Genomic DNA, 23,578 nt, shown 5'->3' with positions numbered 1-23,578 from the left:
CATCCATCCATCCATCCATCCATCCATCCATCCATCCATCCATCCATCCATCCATCCATCCATCCATCCATCCATCCATCCATCCATCCATTTTCTTTAACTATTAACTTTATTCTATGGTTAGTTATTAAATTACATGCAATTAACAATTGCTTGGATTTGGGATTATGGGTTACTTTCAGTTCTTCATTAGATTTTTCAAGATGCCTGCAATACAACAAGAGCTTCAATTTTTACCTTAACATGAGGGGTTAAATGCACCCATGTGTGTCTGGAAGCCGTGCTTTCCCTTTCCACAACAATCTGACTTTGTTTTAAACAGAAGTCTTTGTATGAGAGAGTGTGAGCTCGTGACAGCCAGAGGGAAGCTACAAAGTCCAACACAGTCCAGTAGGACTCAAGACAGAAACAGTAAACATAAGGGAACCACATTTGATTAACTTTAACACACATTGGAAGTTCTATTTAGCTTTATGTTTCTGATGAAGTGAAAATGGTTTCATATTGAGAATGGATTTCACAATGGATTTATTATCATAGTCTCTCAGGCTGTTTACCTGGCCTGTGTCACAGGAGAGAAGAAGTCCTCCCAACAGTGTGCAGTGGCTTCTGTTTTGTCATCTGCTTTGAGAAGATGGAGTGAAAACAGATGAACATCAGCTTGGAGAAACGGTAAAAAAAAAAACAGTCTGAAGATAAGAAGAGGAAGAGATTGGACCTCAGTGCATTAAGTGTACACAGAGACAAACTGATAAAAGGTAGGACCTTCTAATGTAGAATTACCACAATTTCTCCCTGGAAGATCCTTGAAAACTGTTTTTTGTTCATGATTCATAAGTGGAAATTAGAAACTTTTTACATGTTACAACCTCAACATACATACTAATTGTTTTTTTATTTTTTTTTTTACAAAATGCCAAGTAGAGCAGATGCAGCAATGAGACTGAAATGCCTTTAGAAAAGCTACTATCATTGTCCATAAATCCGCCTAGGTCATAGGTTCTTTTTTCAAAGCCCACTCTTCCCCTGTGGTAATGTATATTTAAAAAGTGAACATACGTATAGTTTTTTTCTCAGGAGTTAACATCACTCTTTATTACCCTCATCATTAAAACATACAATATAAATAAGACTTAGGAACTACCCTTTCTGTCATGTTTAGGACTAAACTTAATTAATTTCCATTTAAAGTACTTTATTAATCCCAAAGGGAAATTAAAATGTTGTTGTAACCCATCTCTTTTTTGTCTGTTTATTTTATTTTATTTTTTTAAATAACATCCTAATTAGAACAAGACTGAGCCAGTATAGACTAAGAGCTATTACTATTAATTCAAATTGCACTGTGCCAAAGAAATAGACTTACATTGGTAAAACCACATCTGAACCGACCATAAGGCTTCCTGAAGTACATTCTATCATCAAAATGAGACCAAAGTAAGGTGGAAATTCTTGGCCACAATAAGCAGTTATGCCTGGTCACACCCACCAAGCAAATCAAAAGATCTTTAGCTAAATATCTACCATGGGTAGCTGGGATTCAATAGGTGGTATTCATACCAATGTATTCCAGAGTCAAATGGGACTCCTTCGGTTTAACTGACATTTGAAATTGGCTTTGAGACAGTGATTCACGTCTTTGTCCACCAGATGGATTACTGTAATGTACTGGTAAGTAGTTCCTCTACTTACCTGCACCAAAGGATCCAAAATTCTACTGGACAACTGTTAGACCATCCAAAACACTGTCACATTTGCCCTGCTTTATCATCAGGATGCTTGTCTGTCCATTTTACATTCTAAAATTTCTATTTGCCTTAACATCTTTGAACCTTTTTACTACTTCCTTACAAACCTACCCAGCAGCTAAATACTCCTCTGGGATATAACGAAAACAAGACTTAAGCTCAAAAGGATCAAGAGTTTAAAGTAGAATTTCCTAAACTGTTGAACAAATTGCCTCTCCATGGTCTCTTCATCATATGTTTTTTAAATCCTTATTAAAGCTTTTATTCCCTTTCACTTTAATCAGTTTGCTAAGAATGAGTTTCATATTACTGCATATTTTAAGAGAGTTTTATCTGTTTTTATGTAAATGACTGTTTTGCTGATTTTTGTTTAATGTTTTATATTCATGTGGTTTTTTTAAAGTGCTTTATAAATAAAGCTGTTTTGGATTTGATTGGGTCATAAACTGGTTTCAAACTTTCAAACTGTTACAGTTTCCCTGCCACAAACCAGTCTTTCCTAGAAGTCGAATTTGTAATGTTCTCTCCCGACCATGTACTGTTTAGTTTTATATTTGAATGGAATGCACCTATGTAAAGAGTTTAAAACATAGAGGACGAGATAACAAAAATTCAGATAAAAATGGTGCAAACATATTTCACTGGATTGCTATAAGCATTTGCAAAGCTACAGTCAAGTGACAAGTGATTCAACAGAAAGTATGCAAAGGCATCCTTTCTGTCAGCAAAGTTGTTATGACTTTTGGTTCATGGTAGTTTGATTAACCATTAATATTGGGGATAAGAAGATAATTAGGCCACTTGGTACTGTTCCCAAAGCTTCAGTGGCGATCCAGATGTAGTTCTGGATAAGGATGTGCAATTGTGATAATAGTATGGATGGTGCTTCCTAGAGTGGTCCTATAGTAACATACACGTTAAAGATGGTGCAAATGCATAAGAAAGCCTTTATAAGCCAAGAAAATTTTGTAAATTTAAACTGGGCAAAAAGTACTTAATCAGAATATTAGATGATATACTAAATACTACAGAGACTAATTTATTCAAACTTTGGCATCTATGGCCTTTGTTTTTATATAGCTTTTACATAGGCTTAAGGATTGAGTCATAAACTAGTTAAAAAAAAATCTAGCTGTTGCAATTACCCTGCTACAAGCCAATCTGTCCTGGAAGGCACTGCTGATTCTGAGACAATCATGTTCCTGATGCACTGCTGTAATGATGTCATATTGCAGCATTTTTTTGCAGTAGGGTTTTTTTTTCTCCTTTTTCTTCATGCAATCGTGTGACGTCAAAGTGTCAGTGATAGCAGCGCTGAGTCTGAACAGAAAGCCTGTTTGGTTTAACACCCCCTCTCAAATGCCATCTGCTCTGCACGAGTGCCCGAGGAGACCCACAGGCATAGAGACCCTTTTGTCGTCACTGAGCTGGTCCTACATGCCCCTGTGCCTCTTCACTGTGCAATCTGGTGCATGGCACCAATCCCTGCTCACTTACAGACATGCCATAGTCCAGAAAAGCTCATTCTGAGAGTCAAGGAACTCATTGTAGCTATATCTTCTTTCCTGTTCAATGTGAAACACCTGATGAAATGTTTCAGATGTTTAGATGTAGGAGATGGAAAGGACAGTTCAGCCCCTGGTGTTCTTTATGAACAACACTAGTTATTTCTGCAGGCCCACACAGCTCAGGTGGAGTCAAACTGGTTCCAGAAAAAGCCATTTGGCGTCTGGCTTTCTTTCCAACCAAGCAGTAGCACACAAGAATCCATTCATCTCATGGAATTGCTGAGAGATGACAGTCTGCCACCTTTCTGGGAATAAATTGTCTTTACCATTAGAAAAATATATGATAATAATAATAATAATAATAATAATGAATTTTATTTGTAACGCACTTTACATTTGACTTCAAATCTCAAAGTGCTAAATATATATAATATGAAATAAAATTTAAAAACAAATTCTGGAGGTAACTGATACAGAGCAAGAATACCAAGACTGTGAAAAGCATTGCTTATTTATCTCCAAAGGTTGGAGTATCTGGACACTATTCAATAGCTAAATCATTTCTTGGTCGAAAAAAAAAAAATGTTTATTACAAGTTAAGCTTTAATGATATAGATTTAAAGTTGCAATGTTTATATTGCAGCGTTTTCTCTTGGATTGCCCTGCATTCCTTTAGGTAAATTGTATAAATTCTGATAATCATTCTTGTGGGGTTTATGTCCAGGATGTCATGTGACTCTAGTGATGTAAAAATCCATGTGAGAGAAACAAACTATTCATTCATAATCTGCAGCGCATTTCTTCAGCCCACGTTCTGACGTTTTCGGGACCATCGAGACAACAAACAGTGCAGGGCTGAGATATGTTTGTGATTTCATTGAACTAAAGGTTGTATTTGAAACTGTTACTTCTAGAAAAGCAGAAAATGGAAGAAAAAAAACGACAATATTTTAACAGCTGCTGAGGAAGACAGTTTTCATTTTCACTTTAAGAAAGTTTATATAAATCTGTTTCTGTATTTAATGAAGATGCTGGGAACTTTCGAGAGCCTGACGATAGAGTGGGTGAGATGTAGGAGTTGAATTGAGCTCTTTCATTATTCATGAGATGGGTGGGCAGAGCGCAAGTGGCAATGACGGACAGAAACTCAATTACTGATGTGTATCTACTGGTTCCAGGGTTCTCGACCAGATATTTGAAGGACTTGGGCATTAATTGCTACGTATACTGTAGTGCATAAAGAAGAGTCATTTTGTGAGGAAAATTCATTGAATTATTTATGCTTGGATGAGAACAGTGACGTGTGGAGAGAGAGGTGTTTACGGGCGAAAGGTAGGTTTACGTAACTTCTCAACCAATTTAGCTAATACAGGATTATTTGCATATTCATTAAAAAATGTATCTAATTGGATCCTTTTATCTGAAAGATTAATCTTCTCATGAATTGTTCTGTGCCAAAGTTCATTTTAAAGAGTCATGTAGAGGTTATGCATTTAAATCAGTGTTTCCTTTTTTATAAAAACGAGAAATGCACTTTGTTTAGACAGTACCTTACATCCACCATGACTTTCACAACCAATATGAAATATCTATGGTGGTAGTTATATACCTGACATTATAATGTTAAAAAAAAAAAATGTTTTTAGTTATTTCTTGGTTAATCCACTTTCATAAAAGTTTAGGGTAAACGTTGCATTTAAATTTTTTACCATCTCTGTAACTGTTACTGGTGCAATGAACTAAAATCAAAATTTTTAAAGCTATCAAAGAATGAGCTCTTTTCTATCCGAGAAACATTCCATGAATTACAAGTTAAAAGTAATTCATTATCAGCGAAAGCAAAACGCTAAAATCTGCAATGAAATTGTTAATAAAGGCCATTTTTAATGCGTCTCTTTATTTTCATAGTACAGCTTTGTACATCTTTCAAACATATTCTCTGTGGGAAGTTTATTAAAAGCTTGATTGTTTATTATTGGACTATTTATTTGTAAAACCTTTATTAAGTTTTCTTAATAGAAATTATAAAATTGCATTTTATGTTTTTTTGCTTGTTTTATTCTGTAATAATTTCAGAACATTTGAACTGGAGGAATCAAACCCATACTGGACTAAATGAACTGTAAGAATGAAGACACTGGCTGGACCAGGGCTGCTGTTATTACTGTGGCAGAGTGTTTGGACTTTGGATGTTCCTCTTGAAAGTGAGTCAGTAAACTCAGATCTCCCTTTTCTTCTTATGTGTTTTTAATTTCAGCCTGAGCCTTTCACTATAATCACAAATCTAAATGTATCGTATTAATATTTCATGAGACAGACAAATACAAAGTATTGCATTTTGTTGAGGAGTAAAGTCAATACTCGATAGAACCTTTTTCCCTGTGATCACAGCTACAGGTATTTTGGGCTATGTCTGTAACAGCTGTGGACAGCAATATTTTTTTTTTCCTGCTCATTTATTAAAATAGATTTTCAGGTCTTTCAGGTCACAGATGTTGCATGCAAGTCTAGAAGTGAGGCTTTTTATACAAGCCTGGACATTGACTGAACCAGTTATGCAAGTGGATATGGGTTAATTTTTTTTTATCATAGCTCTGACTTAGAATAATTTTATATGTGCTTATATTAGTACAACAGTGCCCTTTATTTACTATTTATGTAACTTTACAGTGATGGGGCAGGGGGGATTTACCTTCAGCAATGTAGAAGTACTACTTTTATTGGTTTGTGGCTATTAATTCACAAAATAAGAACATAGTTTAAAGGGTATGAATTTTTTGTGTGTGTTGTTTTTTGTAGAAATTCCAAGCTAATTTTATCTCTCATCCTTTCAGTCAGGCAACCTCCAACCATCATAAAGCAGTCATTGCAGGAGCACATTGTGGATCCCAAAGACACAATGGTCATAGAGTGTGAAGCCAAAGGCAACCCTCATCCTATGTGAGATTTGCAGCTACAGAGCAAATAACCTAATCAGCCCTCCACTCTATTAATTTTCTCCTGTCTTTTCCTTTAACTTGAAGTTTCTCGTGGCGGCGTAATGGGAAGTATTTTAATGTGGCCCGTGACCCCCAGGTGTCAATGCGCGGGCGCTCTGGGACACTTGACATCTATGCCCGAAACAATCCTGAACAGTATATTGCAGAGTATCAGTGCATTGCTTCCAATCAATATGGATCTGCGTACACCCACAAGATAAGACTACAGTTATACAGTAAGTCTTTAAATGGAAATATGGAACTGTGTTCTACAGTTAAGGAAAAGTTAAGGGACCTACAGGAACTCTGATGCTGTTCACCTGGGACATAACTTTATTTAAATATCTTTGGAATCCATATATATATATATATATATATATATATATATATATGTAGTTGTTGTTACAATACCAAAGCCAACACAAAAGGATTCTAGTAGTCTCAAGTCAAAAGAAATTATTCTCTTTTTTAAATTAAAAAAGGAAGCAAAGGGGCACAGAAGTCACTTTATTTTGAACAGGTCATTTAAATGTTTGCTAATGCTTCTTTGTGATTGTCCAGGACCTCCTGTATGGCCACGGGAGATACTAGAGCCTGTTGTAATCAGCGCAGGCCTTCCTCTGGTCCTGCCTTGTGACCCTCCACCAGGCCCACCTAAACCTGAAACTTACTGGATGTCTAGCTGTAAGTGTCCAATGAAGCAAAACAAACATTTGGATTAAATATACAGTAACATACAATGTAAAACACACCCTTAGAAAATGCCTGAGGAAAATAAATTAAAAGGCACGAGCTATGAGTCTGCATTCGGAGCAGGGATTTTCAAAGTATGGCCCAAGGGCCATTCGTGATCTTTAGAACGATTTTCGTCAACAACGGATAACAGTTGAAGAATGGTACAAATGTGGTCCAACAGGATTTTTGCTGCTATAATGGATGTGAAAATGGATGCAGGCAAATTAAAGCGTCTTAAAATGGAACAGGACATTCCAACCTCAATTTAAACTTGTATTGTACACCAAAACCTGTTTACTTTAATAGGTGCTTTCCTTTTAATTTCATGGTAGAAATAATGAGTCTTATTCAGAAGCAGATTTTGGCACTTTCCTTAGCTTACAAGCTAAATATGATTAGCATATTATACAGAAACTATCCTGTTTTGTTGCTGAGAATATATTAAAAAAAGAATTGACCTATAAAACATAAAATGAATGACTCAATAATTAAGAATGTTCTTGGCAAATATGCAGACTCTTTCACGCTTTAAATATTTTGTTTTCAACATGAGATAAAGCTGACTAAAGTATGACATTTTACACGTCTTCTCCAGGCCTCAGTTCCAGTAAATGTGGTAATTGTTTTACTGTACATCTAAAAAGTACCTGATTGTAATTAATTGGAAATGCTTATTTTGTTAAGGTTCGTATGCAAGGCCTTTCACCTGGCCCATTCAGACAGCTTTTCCCACCATGCAGGCTGTGGAGCAGGACCGCAGAGTTTCCATGGGGGTCAACGGAGATCTTTATTTCTCTAATGTGCTGGTTAATGACTCCACTGCTGATTACTGCTGTAATGCTCGATTTCCTTATAAGAATATGATTCAGCAGAAGATGCCTGTGGTTGTTAAGGTGCTTACAAGTGAGTCCCTTCATTTTCATTTCGAACTGACTTTGAAGTCTTAGCAAACTAGTGCATTAATGTGACTTTTGCTTTCAAATTACTGGCCTTCTTAAGCAAAAATATTAGCACTTAGGCTAATTTGATGATAATCTATATTCAAGAAATATCTACATCATTTTTACAGAAAACTGGCATAATGATTTTTGCTTAATGGAAAGATCAGGTTTTTGAATGACTGACATGTGTCTGCTGACGTCCTCTGAATGGTTTTCAATGCAGCTCGCACAGTAGCTGAGGCTGCTCCCACTTGGCTGTCTCCCAGAGGTTCATCCAGCTCCATTCTTGTTCTACAAGGAGAAGAGCTGCTTCTCGAGTGCATAGCCGCAGGGGTGTAAGCACGAGTTCACAAACTCTAGACCTTTGATATAGTGCTTCTTAAACTTTTTTTTTTTCATTTAAGCAACACAAAAGCCTATAAAGTGTCCTATTTTGTTAAAGTTAACAAACTTTTTTTCAACTTTTATCATTAAGGCCTACTCCTCACATAACCTGGACTAAGAATGGAGAGGATCTCCCTGTGACATCACGCATAAAACTGAAAAACTTCAACAAAATGATTCAAATTCAAAAGGCGTCTTTTGAAGATGCTGGAGAATACATATGTGCAGCTACCAACAATATTGGGTATATTGAGCACACAATAACTGTCAGGGTCAAAGGTGAGACATTCAAAACTATACAGGAGTAGTATAGTATTGAGCTGTAGTACATTTATGTAACAGCTAATTAACTCTTTGTTGAACAGCGGCTCCTTTCTGGTTGGAAAAGCCCACAGATTTGATTTTGGCTCCTGAGGAAAACGGACAGCTGGTGTGTCGCTCTGACGGGGCTCCTCGACCGACGATAAGCTGGTTCATTAATGGGGAACCAATTGAGAGTAGGTCTTTGCTTAGGACGTGTGCACCATCATCCACAGTTGTTGGCATCCTGCTAGAGATGTCTCAAAAAGCTTTGGGTTAAATTAATGTATTAATGCAGTAACAGCATTATCTCAGACAAGTATTATGTTGGAGAAAACCTGATTGTAAGTGATTCCTTATGACTAATCTCAGATTAGTTATAAGATTAATTATTATTATTTAAGATTAGTTATAGTTATTAGATTAGATACACTTATTTTTTTTTATCAGCGAGGAGCTCTGAGACTTGGCAGTTTGAAAATGTTCAGTCTTTTAGGGTTTCTCTTCAGGGAGGTGAGATGATTGTAGTTTTCTAAAAGACATTTTTGTGCCAGGGGATCTCTTAAAGCTCTTACACTCCTTTCAGGATGAGTATGATTGATATTGGAAAAGCTCGGCCTATTACATTAGTTTATATTCAGTTAGTTTATTGTCCATCAGGATGTGCAACTTCATTTCTGTTAGAACTTCAAGACATCTTCCACTATTAAATAAGGCCGGCTAATAACTTTCTCTGACACCTTAACATTTACGCTGAAGACTCATCACCAAGGACTTCGTCTGCATCTTTGACTCTTCATGGTCCAGTGCTGTGGGGTACATCATGGGCTTGTTTTTCACTTTTGTAAAGTGTTAGGTTTAATTTTTTAACATAAATTAACCTGAAGTTGTTGAGTGATCATTAAAAAAGTTAGTCCCCTTTTATATTATTTTTCTATTTTATTTTTTATAGTCTTTTTCTTAAATTAGTAAGATAACCCCAAATCGTAAGTGATTTTTTCTTTGTTGTTGTTTTTAGTCTTTTTTTTCTCTTTTTTCTTTTTTTTTTTTAGATCTAATTTTACATTTTGTGCTCCGTCTTATTTTAAAAATTCCCTGCCTTTTCATTTAGGTTACTCCCTTCAAAGTAGTCATGCTTTTGCTATGTCTTGCTCAACCTGTTTAAAAATTAGCTCCGAGGCCTTTGCTTTGTTTTTTTTGTTTTTTAACAGTGGCAATTATGTGCCCAACAGATTTTACTTTCACAAGTGGAGCAGTACGGCTGTCGCCATTGTGATCCACTTGATTTATGCATATAAATAGCTTTATTATAAAACATGTAGGGAGTATTACAGATTATATGGACACTGCTATGTAAGTAGAACAGGAAAGGGAAAACAGAAAAGAAAGGAGTAAAGATTAAAGAACGAGGAGATAAAAGGGAGATAAAGATAAAACATCTTCAGTTTGCTTCATCACCTGCAAAGAAATGTGAAAAGAACAGCAAAACCAATGGATATAGTATAAGAGATACAATAAAGTAACACCGAGGTACTATCGTTAAAGTATAAGTAGTATTATTTTATCTGACATGTATACTGTGGTAGCTCAAGATAAGAATATGGGCTTTCTGTATGGAAGTGAATCTCTAAGTACCTGGAACCAAGCACCTTTAGTTGTTTGTATGAGTGCACTTGTGCATGTAACGTTTATCCAAAGGAAAAATGCTCAATAGTGGTTGTGAAGAGCCGAACACGCAACCCCTCCAGCGCACCTCCTGGCCTTAGCTTTAGTTTAAAAAACAAAAGTCAGCGAAGGTCCAAATGATTGGTTGAAAACTAAAAATTGTTTCTTTACTCTTAAAATGTACATTGCAGACTACGCAGGATGAAAATTTGAAATTGTTGACTAGCCTTAATGTAACTTCTTAAGCCTGAAACAATTCAGTTCATAGAACTAAATTATACATAACATTTTTTTGGTAAGAGAAAACAAAAAGAGGAAATTTGATTAAAGAAAAAAACCCAACAATTTGTGGATGTTGTTGTGGTTTTTTTTTTTCTTTAAATTTAAGATGACCATGTTCATTTAAGAAATACATATTTCAAGGCTTTTAATACACATTTAGTAGGGGTGCAAAAATTTTTGTGTGTGTCTGTGTGTGGATATTACAATGGCATGTAATTTCTCTTTTAGCTTCTACACCTCAGCCAAACAGGCAGGTTTCTGGAGAAACAATAACCTTTCGCACTGTGACCACCGAGAACACGGCTGTCTATCAGTGCAACGCATCCAACGAATATGGGTACCTGCTGGCTAATGCATTCGTCAATGTGCTGCGTAAGTTTTTTTAAATATAAGTTGTGGAAGATTATTACAAAGGTCAACAATCCATCCATCCATCCATCCATCTTCTAACACGCTTAATCCCAAGTGGGGTCGCAAGGGGTGCTGGTGCCTATCTCCAGCTGTCAATGGGCGAGAGGCGGGGTACACCCTGGACAGGTCAGGTCAACAATCCAAAAGGCAAAATCATTCATTCACTCATCACTCAACCATGTTACCTACAGTCATAACATGAACAAAACATATAGAATTTTTTCAGAGGTTTTACTATTCAGGAGAGGTAATTAAATTATTATTTTTATTTTTTTATGGCTATACCTTAAAACACTCCACATCTTTGGAAACTGTTTAAGTTGATATTTCAGGTCAACTAGCCATTGAACCCAAAAAGTATGCTTTAAATTAGCAACTTTTGGCTTCTTCAAATTCAGCCAAAATTATCATTATATTTTTTTTTTTATTCAGACATAGTTTTATTTTCAACCACAATGGAATTCTTATTAAAATGAAGGCGATTTTTATATTTTCACCATCTTCCTGTATTGGAGATATAATTGTACATTAGAGGGAAACAGCTGTACCTTTGCTGATTGGTTTGTGACTCACCTGGGATGAATCCACTGGTTCCCAGCTAGAAGATGTTTTATAATTACTGGATTTTTCCAGGAGTCGTAGATCAGTAGTTGGTAAAGTTAAAATAGTGTTAACAAAAATTTACCAACTTAAAAGACAAAATTCACTCTTCATTCTTATAAAATTATATCAACAGATATAATAAACAAAAACACAAATGAAAAAGCTGTTAAAAGAATGTAATGTAATTGTCAATTGCATAGTTTGGTCTCCTTAGCCAATGTAAGATGCCCCTTCATTTGATGTTTAAGAGAAGCTAACTGTAACACAATGTAGTCTTTTTTTATGTTGATCAGGGGTTAGCAACCTTTTAAGTCCAGTATGAAATTTTTACCGCTGATCCAGTTTTATACAAATCTGTCAATAGTGCTAAAATCTACTGGATATTTTGCAACAAAATTAAATATATGATACAAAGTAGTCTATTTTAAAGACCACTGAGTCCTTTTTTTATGGGAAAATTTATGTAAATACACACTTCAACAATATGCAGAATTTGCAGCCTATTAGAAGAGATTTAAAAAACATATTTATGTCAATCTGCTTCAAAAATTCCAAGAACAACTTGTTAAGAAATAAATAACAGGTAAAACATGACATCTATACACAAAATTAATCACGGTGTTCTTGTATTTGTTTCCCTTTAGATGCAACTCCTCGTATTATCGGACCAAGAAATGAGCTCATAAAGACTATCGCGGGTAATCGAGCCTTTTTAGACTGCCGCTTCTTTGGTTCTCCTGTGCCTGAACTACGATGGTAAGGTTCCATTAGTTGAAATTTAATTTATGCAAAGGAAGAACCTTCCAGCATCAGTTTGTTTAAGGGTTATCTAACACAGGTCAAAATATGGACAAGGAAACCTTGAGGGAAATCGTTTTAAGACTCACAGTAATGGGACTTTGGAGATCAAACGCATTCAGATAGAAGACCAGGGAACCTACCTGTGTGTGATCAGCAACATTGCAGGGAGAGATGAAATTCAAGTCAGAGTTGAGGTCAAAGGTAAATATAGAAACACAAGGGAAATCTTGAGGTTGGTAAGAAGTTTAAAGGTGTCATGATAACAGTTTTACTATTTTTATCTCAGAGCCCATAATAATCGTCACCAGACCACAGAGTATGAAAGTCATGCGCGGAAGTGATGTGCGCCTCGAATGTGGCGTACAAGCAGATATCACAACTCCAATCACCACAACATGGATGAAAAACAAAAAGCAAGCCCAACTTAATTGGAGGTAATCTTCAAATTAAATCAATTTGTTATCTTTTTGTTTTTTTAGTATTTTATAACTAGCATTTTAGTATTTTTTTCTGCTCTATTGTACTATCTGATTTTTTTTTTTATCTTGTTTGATCAGGGTCACTTTGGATGAATCAAATTTGGTCATTACTAATGTAAATAGAGGGGATGAAGGAAATTACACATGTGTTGTTAGAAATGAGCTCGAACAGAAGTCTGCATCAGCGCACCTAATGGTGATGGGTAGGACCCAGAGGAAGAAAACAATATTCTAGAAGTTTACTTTGGCTTTAGTCTTTGAATTTTTCAATAGTTTAGTTTTTTCTCTGACTGTTTATTTTTAGACCGTCCAAATCCTCCCACTAACTTGGTGCTGTCAGATCCATATGAACGTACTGTACGACTCACTTGGGTTCCTGGAGACAGCAACCACAGCCCCATTACTGGTAAGGCTTCTAATTTAAATATACTCATAATTTACATTGGGGATTTTTTTTCTTTTATTGTGTGTGTTCTTCATGACCTTCTTATGCATTATTTTCTGTTTTCTGGCAGAGTATTTAGTGCAGTATGATGATGATGACTGGATACCAGGAAAATGGAAAAACCTATCAACATACCCAGGAAACCTTAACTCTGTCATTCTGCATCTCTCACCTTTCACCTACTACGAGTTTAGAGTCATTGCTATGAATGAAATTGGGTCCAGTCGTCCAAGTCTTCCATCTAAGCGCTTCCAGACAAGCGGTGCACGTGAGTTTCACACTTGTAGTTCTTTCCCTCTAAATTTGCAAACATTTGTTTTACCAATTTTTAGTGCTTTAAGGAAAAATAATTAATTCTAAATGCATTGATTCATATGGTTCATGAGTAAAACAGTGTTAAATTATGTTACACCTAAATCATTTTCTAAAACAATAAATTTTAACTGAAATATTTGCAGCATAGTTTCTAATATTTTTGAACTGAAGAACATTTTCTTTTTAGGACCTTTGTTTGTGTAGACATTTAGTGAGCAATGCATGCTTCTTTTCTTATGGTAGAGATGTAAGTATTAGTGCACCAGACACTCTACTGTTAAAATCAGCAACTACTAACCATTATCCACATCCCAACCTGTAGTACAAGAGGCCTTCTAGAAAAGGCTGTCTCTGGCCTATAATGATTAATGTAAAATGAAAAGAATACTTAATCTTACCTGGGAATTAAATGAGATCATAATATTTTGGTCAGATAAGACAATGGTTTTTCCGGAAAAAAAAAAAAACACCTCAAAACTCTCACGACATAAAAAATGGATATATATGTAGATTAGTAAAGTATTACCATTGAAAAGTTAAGTAAAGGGTTTGAAATGCAATCTTGCCAGAATTTATTTCTTCAGAATGTTTATAAGTAATGACAGATATTATTATTACAATTAAATTAAGAATGCAAGAAAATTCCTCATTTTATCATTTTCAGATACATAATAGTCAAATAAAATATAATGTTACCACACAGAAAATCAATATCCTTCCATGGCTATTTTTTTTCTTAGACATAAACGGTATAGAGTCCCTCTGTGGTACCCAAGGAAATTAGGAAATAATAAAGAATGCACAGACATGCAGCTCTGTATGACCTACCCCTGTTAAATGTTATGTAAGAAAAAAAAATGTTCTAATGTAATTAAAAAGTTTCAAGTTATCATAACATGTTGCTTCTTCTACACAAGGTTTGACGGGAGTTTTGTTTCTACAGCCTTCAGTTAAATTTCTCAATCAATTAAAAAGTTTTGCATAGATCAATTGTCAGCATCTTATTTTAAGGACATTTTTTTTCAATTAGTCTGCATTACTTTCCTTGTGATATCAGAACCAAATAAAGCACTCCGTGAAAGTGATAGATGCACAGTTGAGCATTGTTATACAAATCATTCCTGCTAATTTGGTTTGGTACTGTCAATATAATAATTTTATAAAGTTACTATATAAATTGAGTGATATTTTGATCACTTGGTCTGATGAACCTTGTATACAAGTTTAACTTAGACACAGTACAGGAATGTAAGAATGGAAAACTGGAAAAGTAGCTACAAGGAAAAGAATAGTTAGCAATAAAGTAACAATGTTATTATTCTGAGTAAAATATATTAAAGATAGTTTTATATTTGTACTCTTCAGTGTTAGTACTCTCCTTCTTATATTTTAAGAATGCGTCTCCACTGACAGAAGGTGCGCATGGATGCCTCAGGCTCTTAACCGTCTGCTCTACTTAAGGATTAATTTAGGTTACCACAGAGTTACTAGACATTCCAGTTAAGCCACTCTTCTCCACATGAAGATACCAAAGAAAACCACAAAAAAAAAAAAAAATCTTACTTTTAAGTTTGCAAATTCAAAGCCCTCAATATTTGGCATTAAATTAATGGTTAACAAAATGTATAATGTTCCACATCCTTTAACATATCTTTCTATGTCAAAGTTACAGATTGTGTTTTCTCCTGCAGCTCCGGATGTCATTCCAAAGAATGTGAAAGGTGTGGGTACCTGGAGAAATAACATGGAAATTAGCTGGGAGGTAACAAATTTTTTAAAGTGTTTTAACCTGCAGAGAGAATTATTATCCTCACCAATTACTCCATGTGTTCCCAGCCTCTTACATGGAGAGAGTGGAATGGACCACACTTGAAATATCTGGTGTGGTGGAGAAGGCGAGATTCCAGGGAGGAGTGGAAAAACGCCACCACAAAGTGGCTGAAGTATTACATTTATGACGCAGATACATTCACCCCCTATGAGATCAAAGTCCAGGCAGTTAATGACTTTGGGCTTGGACCAGAGTCACCTGTGGTCATTGGTTATTCTGGGGAAGACCGTGAGTACTGTCTGTTGCTTTTTAACTTAATTATGAGAAGTTTTTAAAAAGTACCCACTAAACATCAGTTAAATTTACTAAAACATAGCCCTTGGCAAAATCCCCAAAATATTCCTACTTTTTATTCCACTTTGCTAATCAAGACCTTTAAGAAGATATTTTAAGCTAATTTGCTGAATAATTTAAACATTTTAATTACTGCCCAGGGCAGCACATGTTATATTGCTGTCAATCATGCCATCCCACAAAAAAAATACACCACACACATGTTGTTGTTTTTTTCGTATTTCTTTTTCATGCCTAGAAAACTGCTCTGAGATGTCTTTTAGTAACAGGTAAGATTAGTTAGTATTTTTAATTTCTGTTTTTCTAAGGTCCAATAGCAGCACCCCTGAACCTGAGAGTCTCTGACATCGAGAGCACTCAGGTTCAAGTACACTGGGACCCAGTGACACGTGAATCGATTATGGGAGAACTGAAAGAATACAAGGTGGGTCCATGATGACTGCCCAAAAAACTAAATATGTTAATACAGCAGCTATGCATATGCCAATAATCTTTATCTTACTATGAAATAAGTGTATTTTTTATAACATTTTTGAAAAAGAAAAAAACTAGCGAATTCCTCCACCCTGTTTTCTTAAACATTTTTAAGGGTAATATATAAAAATTACAAAAAACAAAACACTGATTTTTGGACATTTTCAGGATAAAAAAATATAACATTTCATGTTATCTGTGTATTAAAGTTAGAATTTCAAAGTAGGAAATATAAAATATATTGACCTGTTAGAGTTCCAACATAGAAATGAAGAGGTTCCTGACTAGCCCAAGTTAAAAAGCCTATATGGGTACCATAAGCATTGTCAAACTTTTTGAGTTTCTAATTCCATTTAGACTGGAAGCGTCAACCCAAAGAACATACTATGGCTGCTGTGCAATTAAAAATATATATATTATAATCCATAAAAAAAAACTCCAGGATCTGTGACAGACTGTATCTCATTATGAACAATTGGCCCCACTGACCTGTACACTGCCAAAGGTTTGCCCCTGCTAGTTATTTCTCCTTCCATCTGCCAGTTGCTGTTTGAATGCCTAGAATGGAGAAACATGCCCTTATCATTTTTTATCACTGAAAATAGATTTAGGAGATGCAGATTGTTATAGGTGCAAGCAAAATGAAATTTATTATGTTTTGTACGTACAGCAGCACACATATAGCTTATGAAGAGGTTTAACTTTACACAAGGTATACAACATTTGAATAACTACGGTACAAGGGAACGCCTTGGGAACTGTTAAATTGACTAATGGAAACTACAACCAAACATAGCAGATATTCTCCTTTAAGGGTACACAAAAACAGTTGTCAATGGTCATGTAATGACTAATTAAGCCTTGGTTCTTAATTATTAATGTTTTTCACTAATTGGGTTACCAAAGAGAAAATGCATTAAAATCTGTGACATCATTTGTCAGGGTTTATTCAGAACCCACATATAAAGTTAAACATTCTACCTAACACTTATTAAGAAACCAATTCATCATTACCTGACTATAATCAGCTGTTTTATAGTTTAATGTTTTCATGTAAATTATTGAGAAATATTGTCGAAACATATTTGAGCAGAATCCAGAAACTAGCTGAAATAGAATTGAACCAAATGACTTTTGCCGACTAATCCTCTATATTTAGATTTTACAATGTTACAGTGATTTGAGGTGTTCACGCTTTGATTTGAGGTGAATGACTGTGGTTAGCTGCTAAAAATGTGCTTGCATACTTTTCTGAAAGCAACTGCTAATTGTAAAATTGCCTCTCTCTGCAAGACAGGATGTTATCTTTGAATTTAAAAGTTATATGGAGGACACCAGCATGCTCCTGACAATATCAATATTATCCAGGGCAAGGTAACCAAGTTGCCTATGGTTTAAAGTATGAATGTTTGCTTCTTGGTGTGGGCAACATATTAACTAGAGAAATTAGTGATGTACCGTTGTGGTCAACTAAATCAGCGTTTACCTTTTTAGCTGGCTTTGAATACTGTAGTTGCGGTACTGATAGTTTTATTTGGTGTTCTTGGTGTTGTGAGAATCTCTATTCAGTTTTTGTTACCGTTTTCACTGTTTGATATTGAAGTCTGGCCAGAAACACAGAATGTCAGCTACATAAGCAAGAAGCTCAGATCTCTTTTTTTTTTCTTAGACTGATTACTGTTTTTTCTGAATTTTAAAGGTCTACTACTGGAGAGACAGCAGCCAGCTCAGGTGGCACAGGGTCAATAGAGGCATGAAGTCCAAAGCGTTTTTAAATGATGATCCAGAACCCTCGGGTGTACTCACTGGGCTCATTCCCTACAGCAACTACAAGATGTACATTGTAGTGGCAAACAGTCGGTATGAAGGACCACCAAGTAATAACATCCACTTCTCCACTCCTGAAGGAGGTAAAAAAATGTCTAATGCAAAAATACATAAATATTCTAAGAAACATGTCATCTGCAATTACCTGCAGGTTTTAAGTTGCTGTTTATCTATACACTTCACATCATCATGCCTTTAAATCTCCTTGTTTTGTTTTTGATAGTACCATCTGCTCCAAGAGCTTTCAGGATCCAACAACGACACCTGGACAGTATTTATGTTGACTGGGATCTACCAGAAGAGCCTAATGGTGTCATCACTGGTTACAGCCTAAAATACCAAACAGGTAACACTATAACACATACCAAACACACCCAAAGAAATTAAATCAATTACTGCCAGTGTTTCCAGAAAAGCTGGTAACATTCTGCACGCGGAGATTGAAATACTACTAAAGTATATTTTGAAGGGGATAATAAACACTTTTTCATTCACTCAAAACCGTACAAGTTATTTTAAAGTTCAATGTTTCAGCTGCAGTATCAAAGGTTGGTTGGGTTTTGTTAAACATCCATTTTTGTTTGGGGGGGGTTTATTTTCACAGTGAATGCAACCAGAGGAGAGGAGCTGAAAGTTGAGGAGTTTCCACCAAATGTAACAAGTTTCTCTATTCGACGATATGACCGCTACACTCGCTACAGATTCTCTGTGGCTGCGCAAACTAGGATTGGACTGGGAGAGTGGCATACGGAGGAGTCTCCCCACTACACCACAGAAAGTAATCTACTCATTTCCTGGGTATTTGACATAAGAGCCTTGGGGGGCTAAGAAGTGAACTTTGATTTCCTGTCTTTCTGTGTTGTAGTATATGCTCAGGACCAGGTGGACATTTCCACTCAAGGGTGGTTCATTGGTATTATGTGCGCTGTGGCTCTCATCGTGCTAATCCTCCTAATAGTGTGTTTCATCAAGAGAAGCCGAGGGGGGAAATATCCAGGTACAATGGTTAAAATTCTTGGAAAAGTTCGTACATATAAAATGTTCCATAGTTTGTGGGGCTGCATAGAAAATCAAGCAACTCTTCCTATCAGAGTGATATGAACAATAAATAATTCAATGCACTTCCTGTTGATATGTACATGAATTACCTTCCTTGGCAGACCATGTATGACTTTTTCTGTCTGTTAGTGCGGGACAAAAAGGACATTTCATTGGAGCCAGTGGATGATAAAGATCAAGAGGGATCATTTGATTACAGGTAAGGTAGATTACAGAGTTGTTTACAGCTCTGTCACATCGTAGCATGTTCTCTGTACGAGTGCTATGTATATTCTAAAAAACATTGTTCCTTTTAATTTGCCATTTGTCTGTGCATTATGACTTGCTTTTTTAAACGAAAGACTGTGAAATTGTGAGAAATTCTAGAAAAATCTGTTATATCACAGCTGAAGCACAAGTTGGCACATTGCAATACAAAAGTAAATAAACAGTTAATCAAATCCCTCTGGTATAATCAGACGGTTGAAGGACTAGAACAGTGGCTGATGGGTCCCAATGTACTAAAAAAACACAAATATGCTGTAAATACATAAAGTATTTCAAATACAAAACAAAATCATTACCTCAAACACACAAACACAGTCAAAGGAAAATGCCGTTAATAGAAAAATGCAAATGCAAGTAAAAAAAAAAAAGCTAGACTCTTGCCCTGCATGGTAGAAGTGCTAAGAAACACAAGAAGAAGACAATCTTGACCACATCTTGATGACATCACTTGTTGATATCACTACAAATCAATGTCAATGGACAAGATCCCTAGTAAAAACATAAACAGGATACGAAACCACAGGACATTTTTTTGTGTTTTAAAGACTTAAAAGAACTAAAATATAATAGATACCTCTTGGAACGGCCGCTGCCAGAGCTTGGACTTCTACCATGGGGATGACAGGTTCCTGTCCAGGTATTACAAGGGAACACCATCTCAAAAGCATCTCTGGTTTCATCTAGAGGACTCTGTTCAGCTCCGAGGGTGCTCCAAAGCAAGCACAGTGTGTAATTAAAAGAGGGAGGGAGTAGACATTAATTAGGAAAGGCCTTAAGTGTCTAGTCACATATGAGTCTATAATCATTTCCCCCTTGTTGTCTTGAGCACTTCCACTTAGGCATCAGCACCCTTTGCGACCCCAGCAGGGATAAGCATGATAGAAATTGGACGGATAGATGGAAATACTGTTTATGAAACTCAATTCCCAAATAAGGTCTAAAATCATTGAGGTTTAGGTCTGATTGGAGTCTAAGCATTGGCTTGAGTTGCCAGCTTTAAAATGGGACACAACTAACAATGACCAAATATTTAGTTTACAGCCAGTTTGCAGTTTGTCAACTTTACTCCCAAATGTTTTTGTTTTTCTTTATTCAATTTGATATTCTTATGATGTCTAATTGGTGATGTGAAATTAGAAATTATTTTACTCACATGGCCTAATAAAATGTAGGGAACAAATCAGAAAGTTAATAAAGCTATAAACATGAAAGACAATCTTGAGGAGCACAAAAAGACATTGAATTAGTTTGTAAGCAGGTGATAGCTAGCCCTTACTTGTTTTCTTTATGCAAGGTTAATATATGATAAAAAATTTGTTTCTGTGTTGAGTATTACATATATATATATATATATTAAAAAAAAGTTAATTAACAGTATTAATCTAATCTTACCATAACAATAATGATTGTTTTGCTTTGTGCCCTTGTGAAAAAACAAGCTGTGATTAAACACATTGGATTGTATTTGGCTACAAATGAGTAAAAACTTCTCAAGGTGTCCTCAGTGTTCATTATACTTAAGCACATATGAGCACAGATACTGTGGAAATCAGATTTTGGATCTTATTTTTTGTAACACTTTGCTAAAAAAGTTTTGTTTGTTATTTTTTGTTTACTTATCTTTCTTTATTGAAACCTTTCCTTTCCCAAATCTCAATTTTCTGTTTTATTTTCCACTGAACCACTCAAGATCCCTTGAAAGGTATGAAAAAGACTCAATGTTAACTTATTGATACAACTGACATTACTCTTGAGCATAAATAGTTTTATGAACAAATAAAATTTCTTTTTTCATTTTATTTTTAATTGTTATAATTATACTGTTTTGTTGATTAAATCTTTTCCTATTTCAGGATAGCACGTGTCTCAACTCTGCTTTATCCTCGGAGGTATGAGCAGTAATACATTAATTCTCATCCTTAACTATATTTTAGTAATTATAAGGCAGACTCCTCATAATATATTTGTCCCCATGCTCTTCTTTCCTATTCTCTGTGGCAGAGAGGAGGAAAGAGGGCTTCAGAGAGCTCAGCCATCTGTGGATGCGATAATGAAGCGATCAGACAGCGACGACAGCCTCGTGGAATATGGAGAAGGAGGAGAAATTCAGTTTAATGAGGATGGTTCATTCATTGGCCAGTACACCGGAACAAGGAGAGATGTGAGGGACTTGGACTTTGGTGGAAATCTAGAACTCCATTCACCAATGAAAACCATCTATTCTCTGGCATGAGACTTTAACCTCAAGAACCGATTCCTTCTGTGTGTCAGCTTTTTGCCCTTGGACTTCCTTCTGTTGGTTCCTTCTTAGGGAGTGAGGATCTGTTTCTGTCTGAGGAGGGAACAGCTGAAGTTGGAGCTGCTATTAAATCTTTACAAGACTCAACCTTCACGGATCTGTTGGTGAAAGCGTGAAGAATTTGGGCTCTTCTATCTTTACTGTAGATATATTTTTATTATTTGTTGAAAAAAAAAGACCTTTTACTTTGTACATACAATATAGTTCATATCTTTACATAAGCTGAAATATAGTGAAAGACTGAGCTTTCTATTAATGTCTTCACAAGGACTGACCTACCCTCCATAACTAGAGTTAAAAAGGGTAGGTCAGTTAAAGTTTTTCATTCTGGTAACTAAAAAATTAAGCACTTTATTTATTCTGAGTTCTTGCCATTTCCATATTTGTTGTACCGTACACTACACTTGCACTGTCAGGGGAGTAACTGTATAATCTCTTTCTTAAGAATCTAATCAGAGCTTCATCTCCGACTTTCATTCCTAACAACTGGCATTCAAATTGAAAATGAAAATACTTTCCTCAAATGTTCACTCAAATTTTAGTTCAGTACTTTTTTTGTTTGTTTTTATTTATTAAAACTAAAAAGCCAACAACACCCCACTTATTATAGAAGAAATGCTGTAGAATATTCACTAAAGGATCCTGAACTTCTATCCTAATATTATTTAATCTGTGACTTTGTGATTTATATGTAACAGTGTTGATTTGACATCTAACATCAGCTTTGTATGAAGCAAAAAAATATCTTCAACTTAATAAAAAAAAATGATTTCTAAAAGGTTGGTTTAATTCAGTCTTTAACACTTAATGTTTAAACAGCAGACACATTTTTAGGGTCAATTAGAATAGAATAGAATAGAATAGAATAGAATAGAATAGAATAGAATAGAATAGAATAGAATAGAATAGAATAGAACCCTTTATTGTCCCACACTGGGGAAATTGTGGTGTTACAGCAGCAAAAGATTATACCAAAAGTGGCCACACAAATGCGTCGGCATCTGCCGAATAAAGTTGTTGACTGCAAAATCAAGGTGTTTGTCAGCTGACCTGTTCCACTCTTTTGAAACCTCTGGTGATTATTACATTTTTTTTTAAAGCATGTGTGCTGCTTTACCTGCGACTTCATTGACAACTTTAATACTTGGGGGGTAAAAGACATCTTTTCAGTAAAGATGGTTTCTGTTTAAAGAAACCAGGTGCTAAACATCTCATATCTAACCTGTTTTACTCTGTGAACCATCCAACAGCAGCCTTGAGCATTGATAGAGAACACAGAATAACAACATTATTATAATATACTTCTGTTAGTCCATAGATCACTTAATGGTATAGCACCAAAATGCATTACAGATTTGCTATAAGTTTACCAACCGCCCAGAGGTCTAAGATCTTCTGGCTCAAATCTAATCCCACTGCTACTACTGCCTGTCACGGTTTGGTGGGGTTTGCTTTAGGACCCAAATGCAGAGAAGAGGATGCAGAGCTGAGTTTGCTGATTTAATGGTAAGTTCATGCCAACAGAAGCACAAATCCAAGAACACTAAAAAGAAACCAAAAAACCAGCAGAACACCTGGGAGAAACAACACATGGGGAGCAAAGCAATGAAACCAGCACTGAAGAACTGCAAAGGCAGAGTATGGCTGAATTCCAATTCATTTCTGAGACAGCATGTGACGACCATCACCAAACCAAATGGTTTATTAGCTGCTATATGTTAAATGCTACTGATAACCTGTGGTCAAAATATAGTTACTTGTTTATTTTCGTCACTCTGTAATTGTTAGGCAACACACCTTAGCTTTTGTATAAATACATTAGAGTAATATTAACAGTACTAAAATTGTATTTCTGAAACAAAATAAAATGAAATACTAGAGGATGTCACACTTACAGTACCCGTTTACGTTTATGTTCGTGAGCAGCCTCTT

The 23,578-nt window shown here is 35.5% G+C and overlaps 1 protein-coding gene across 3 annotated transcripts; it reads left to right on the top strand.

The window, feature by feature from the left end:
- The first annotated feature begins 411 nt into the window (after positions 1 to 411).
- LOC107083890 (neurofascin-like) lies at positions 412 to 22,392 on the top strand. 3 transcript variants are annotated; one of them, XM_015373426.1, is made up of 27 exons: positions 412 to 758; positions 5,333 to 5,460; positions 6,091 to 6,196; positions 6,280 to 6,470; positions 6,796 to 6,918; positions 7,654 to 7,872; positions 8,134 to 8,245; positions 8,386 to 8,573; positions 8,660 to 8,791; positions 10,770 to 10,913; positions 12,200 to 12,311; positions 12,394 to 12,557; positions 12,643 to 12,790; positions 12,914 to 13,038; positions 13,140 to 13,241; positions 13,351 to 13,548; positions 15,287 to 15,357; positions 15,432 to 15,654; positions 16,029 to 16,144; positions 17,894 to 18,104; positions 18,245 to 18,367; positions 18,626 to 18,799; positions 18,887 to 19,018; positions 19,210 to 19,279; positions 21,038 to 21,049; positions 21,201 to 21,236; positions 21,349 to 22,392. In XM_015373426.1, the coding sequence occupies exons 2-27, from the start codon at positions 5,385 to 5,387 to the stop codon at positions 21,578 to 21,580; spliced, it is 3,540 nt and encodes a 1,179-aa protein (XP_015228912.1). In that variant the 5' UTR covers positions 412 to 758; positions 5,333 to 5,384; the 3' UTR covers positions 21,581 to 22,392. The 3 variants fall into 3 exon arrangements, with proteins under 3 accessions (XP_015228912.1, XP_015228911.1, XP_015228913.1); XM_015373425.1 differs by lacking the exon at positions 412 to 758 and adding an exon at positions 4,415 to 4,588; XM_015373427.1 differs by lacking the exons at positions 412 to 758; positions 21,038 to 21,049 and adding an exon at positions 4,415 to 4,588.
- Positions 22,393 to 23,578: the final 1,186 nt, after the last annotated feature.

This window comes from Cyprinodon variegatus, unplaced genomic scaffold (genome assembly GCF_000732505.1).
Source record: "Cyprinodon variegatus isolate N-32 unplaced genomic scaffold, C_variegatus-1.0 Scaffold87, whole genome shotgun sequence".
NCBI classification, from domain to species: Eukaryota; Metazoa; Chordata; class Actinopteri; order Cyprinodontiformes; family Cyprinodontidae; genus Cyprinodon; species Cyprinodon variegatus.
Note: the sequence above shows the minus strand (reverse complement) of the source record. Positions and strands in the feature narration are given on the sequence as shown.

Bases quoted from the DNA above. Each gene is read 5' to 3' on its own strand.
- LOC107083890 (XM_015373426.1), top strand. From the start codon at position 5,385: ATGAAGACACTGGCTGGACCAGGGCTGCTGTTATTACTGTGGCAGAGT. The intron at 12,312-12,393 runs GTAAGGTTCCAT...TATCTAACACAG, and splicing joins CCTGTGCCTGAACTACGATG to GTCAAAATATGGACAAGGAA. The intron at 13,549-15,286 runs GTGAGTTTCACA...TTTCTCCTGCAG, and splicing joins CTTCCAGACAAGCGGTGCAC to CTCCGGATGTCATTCCAAAG.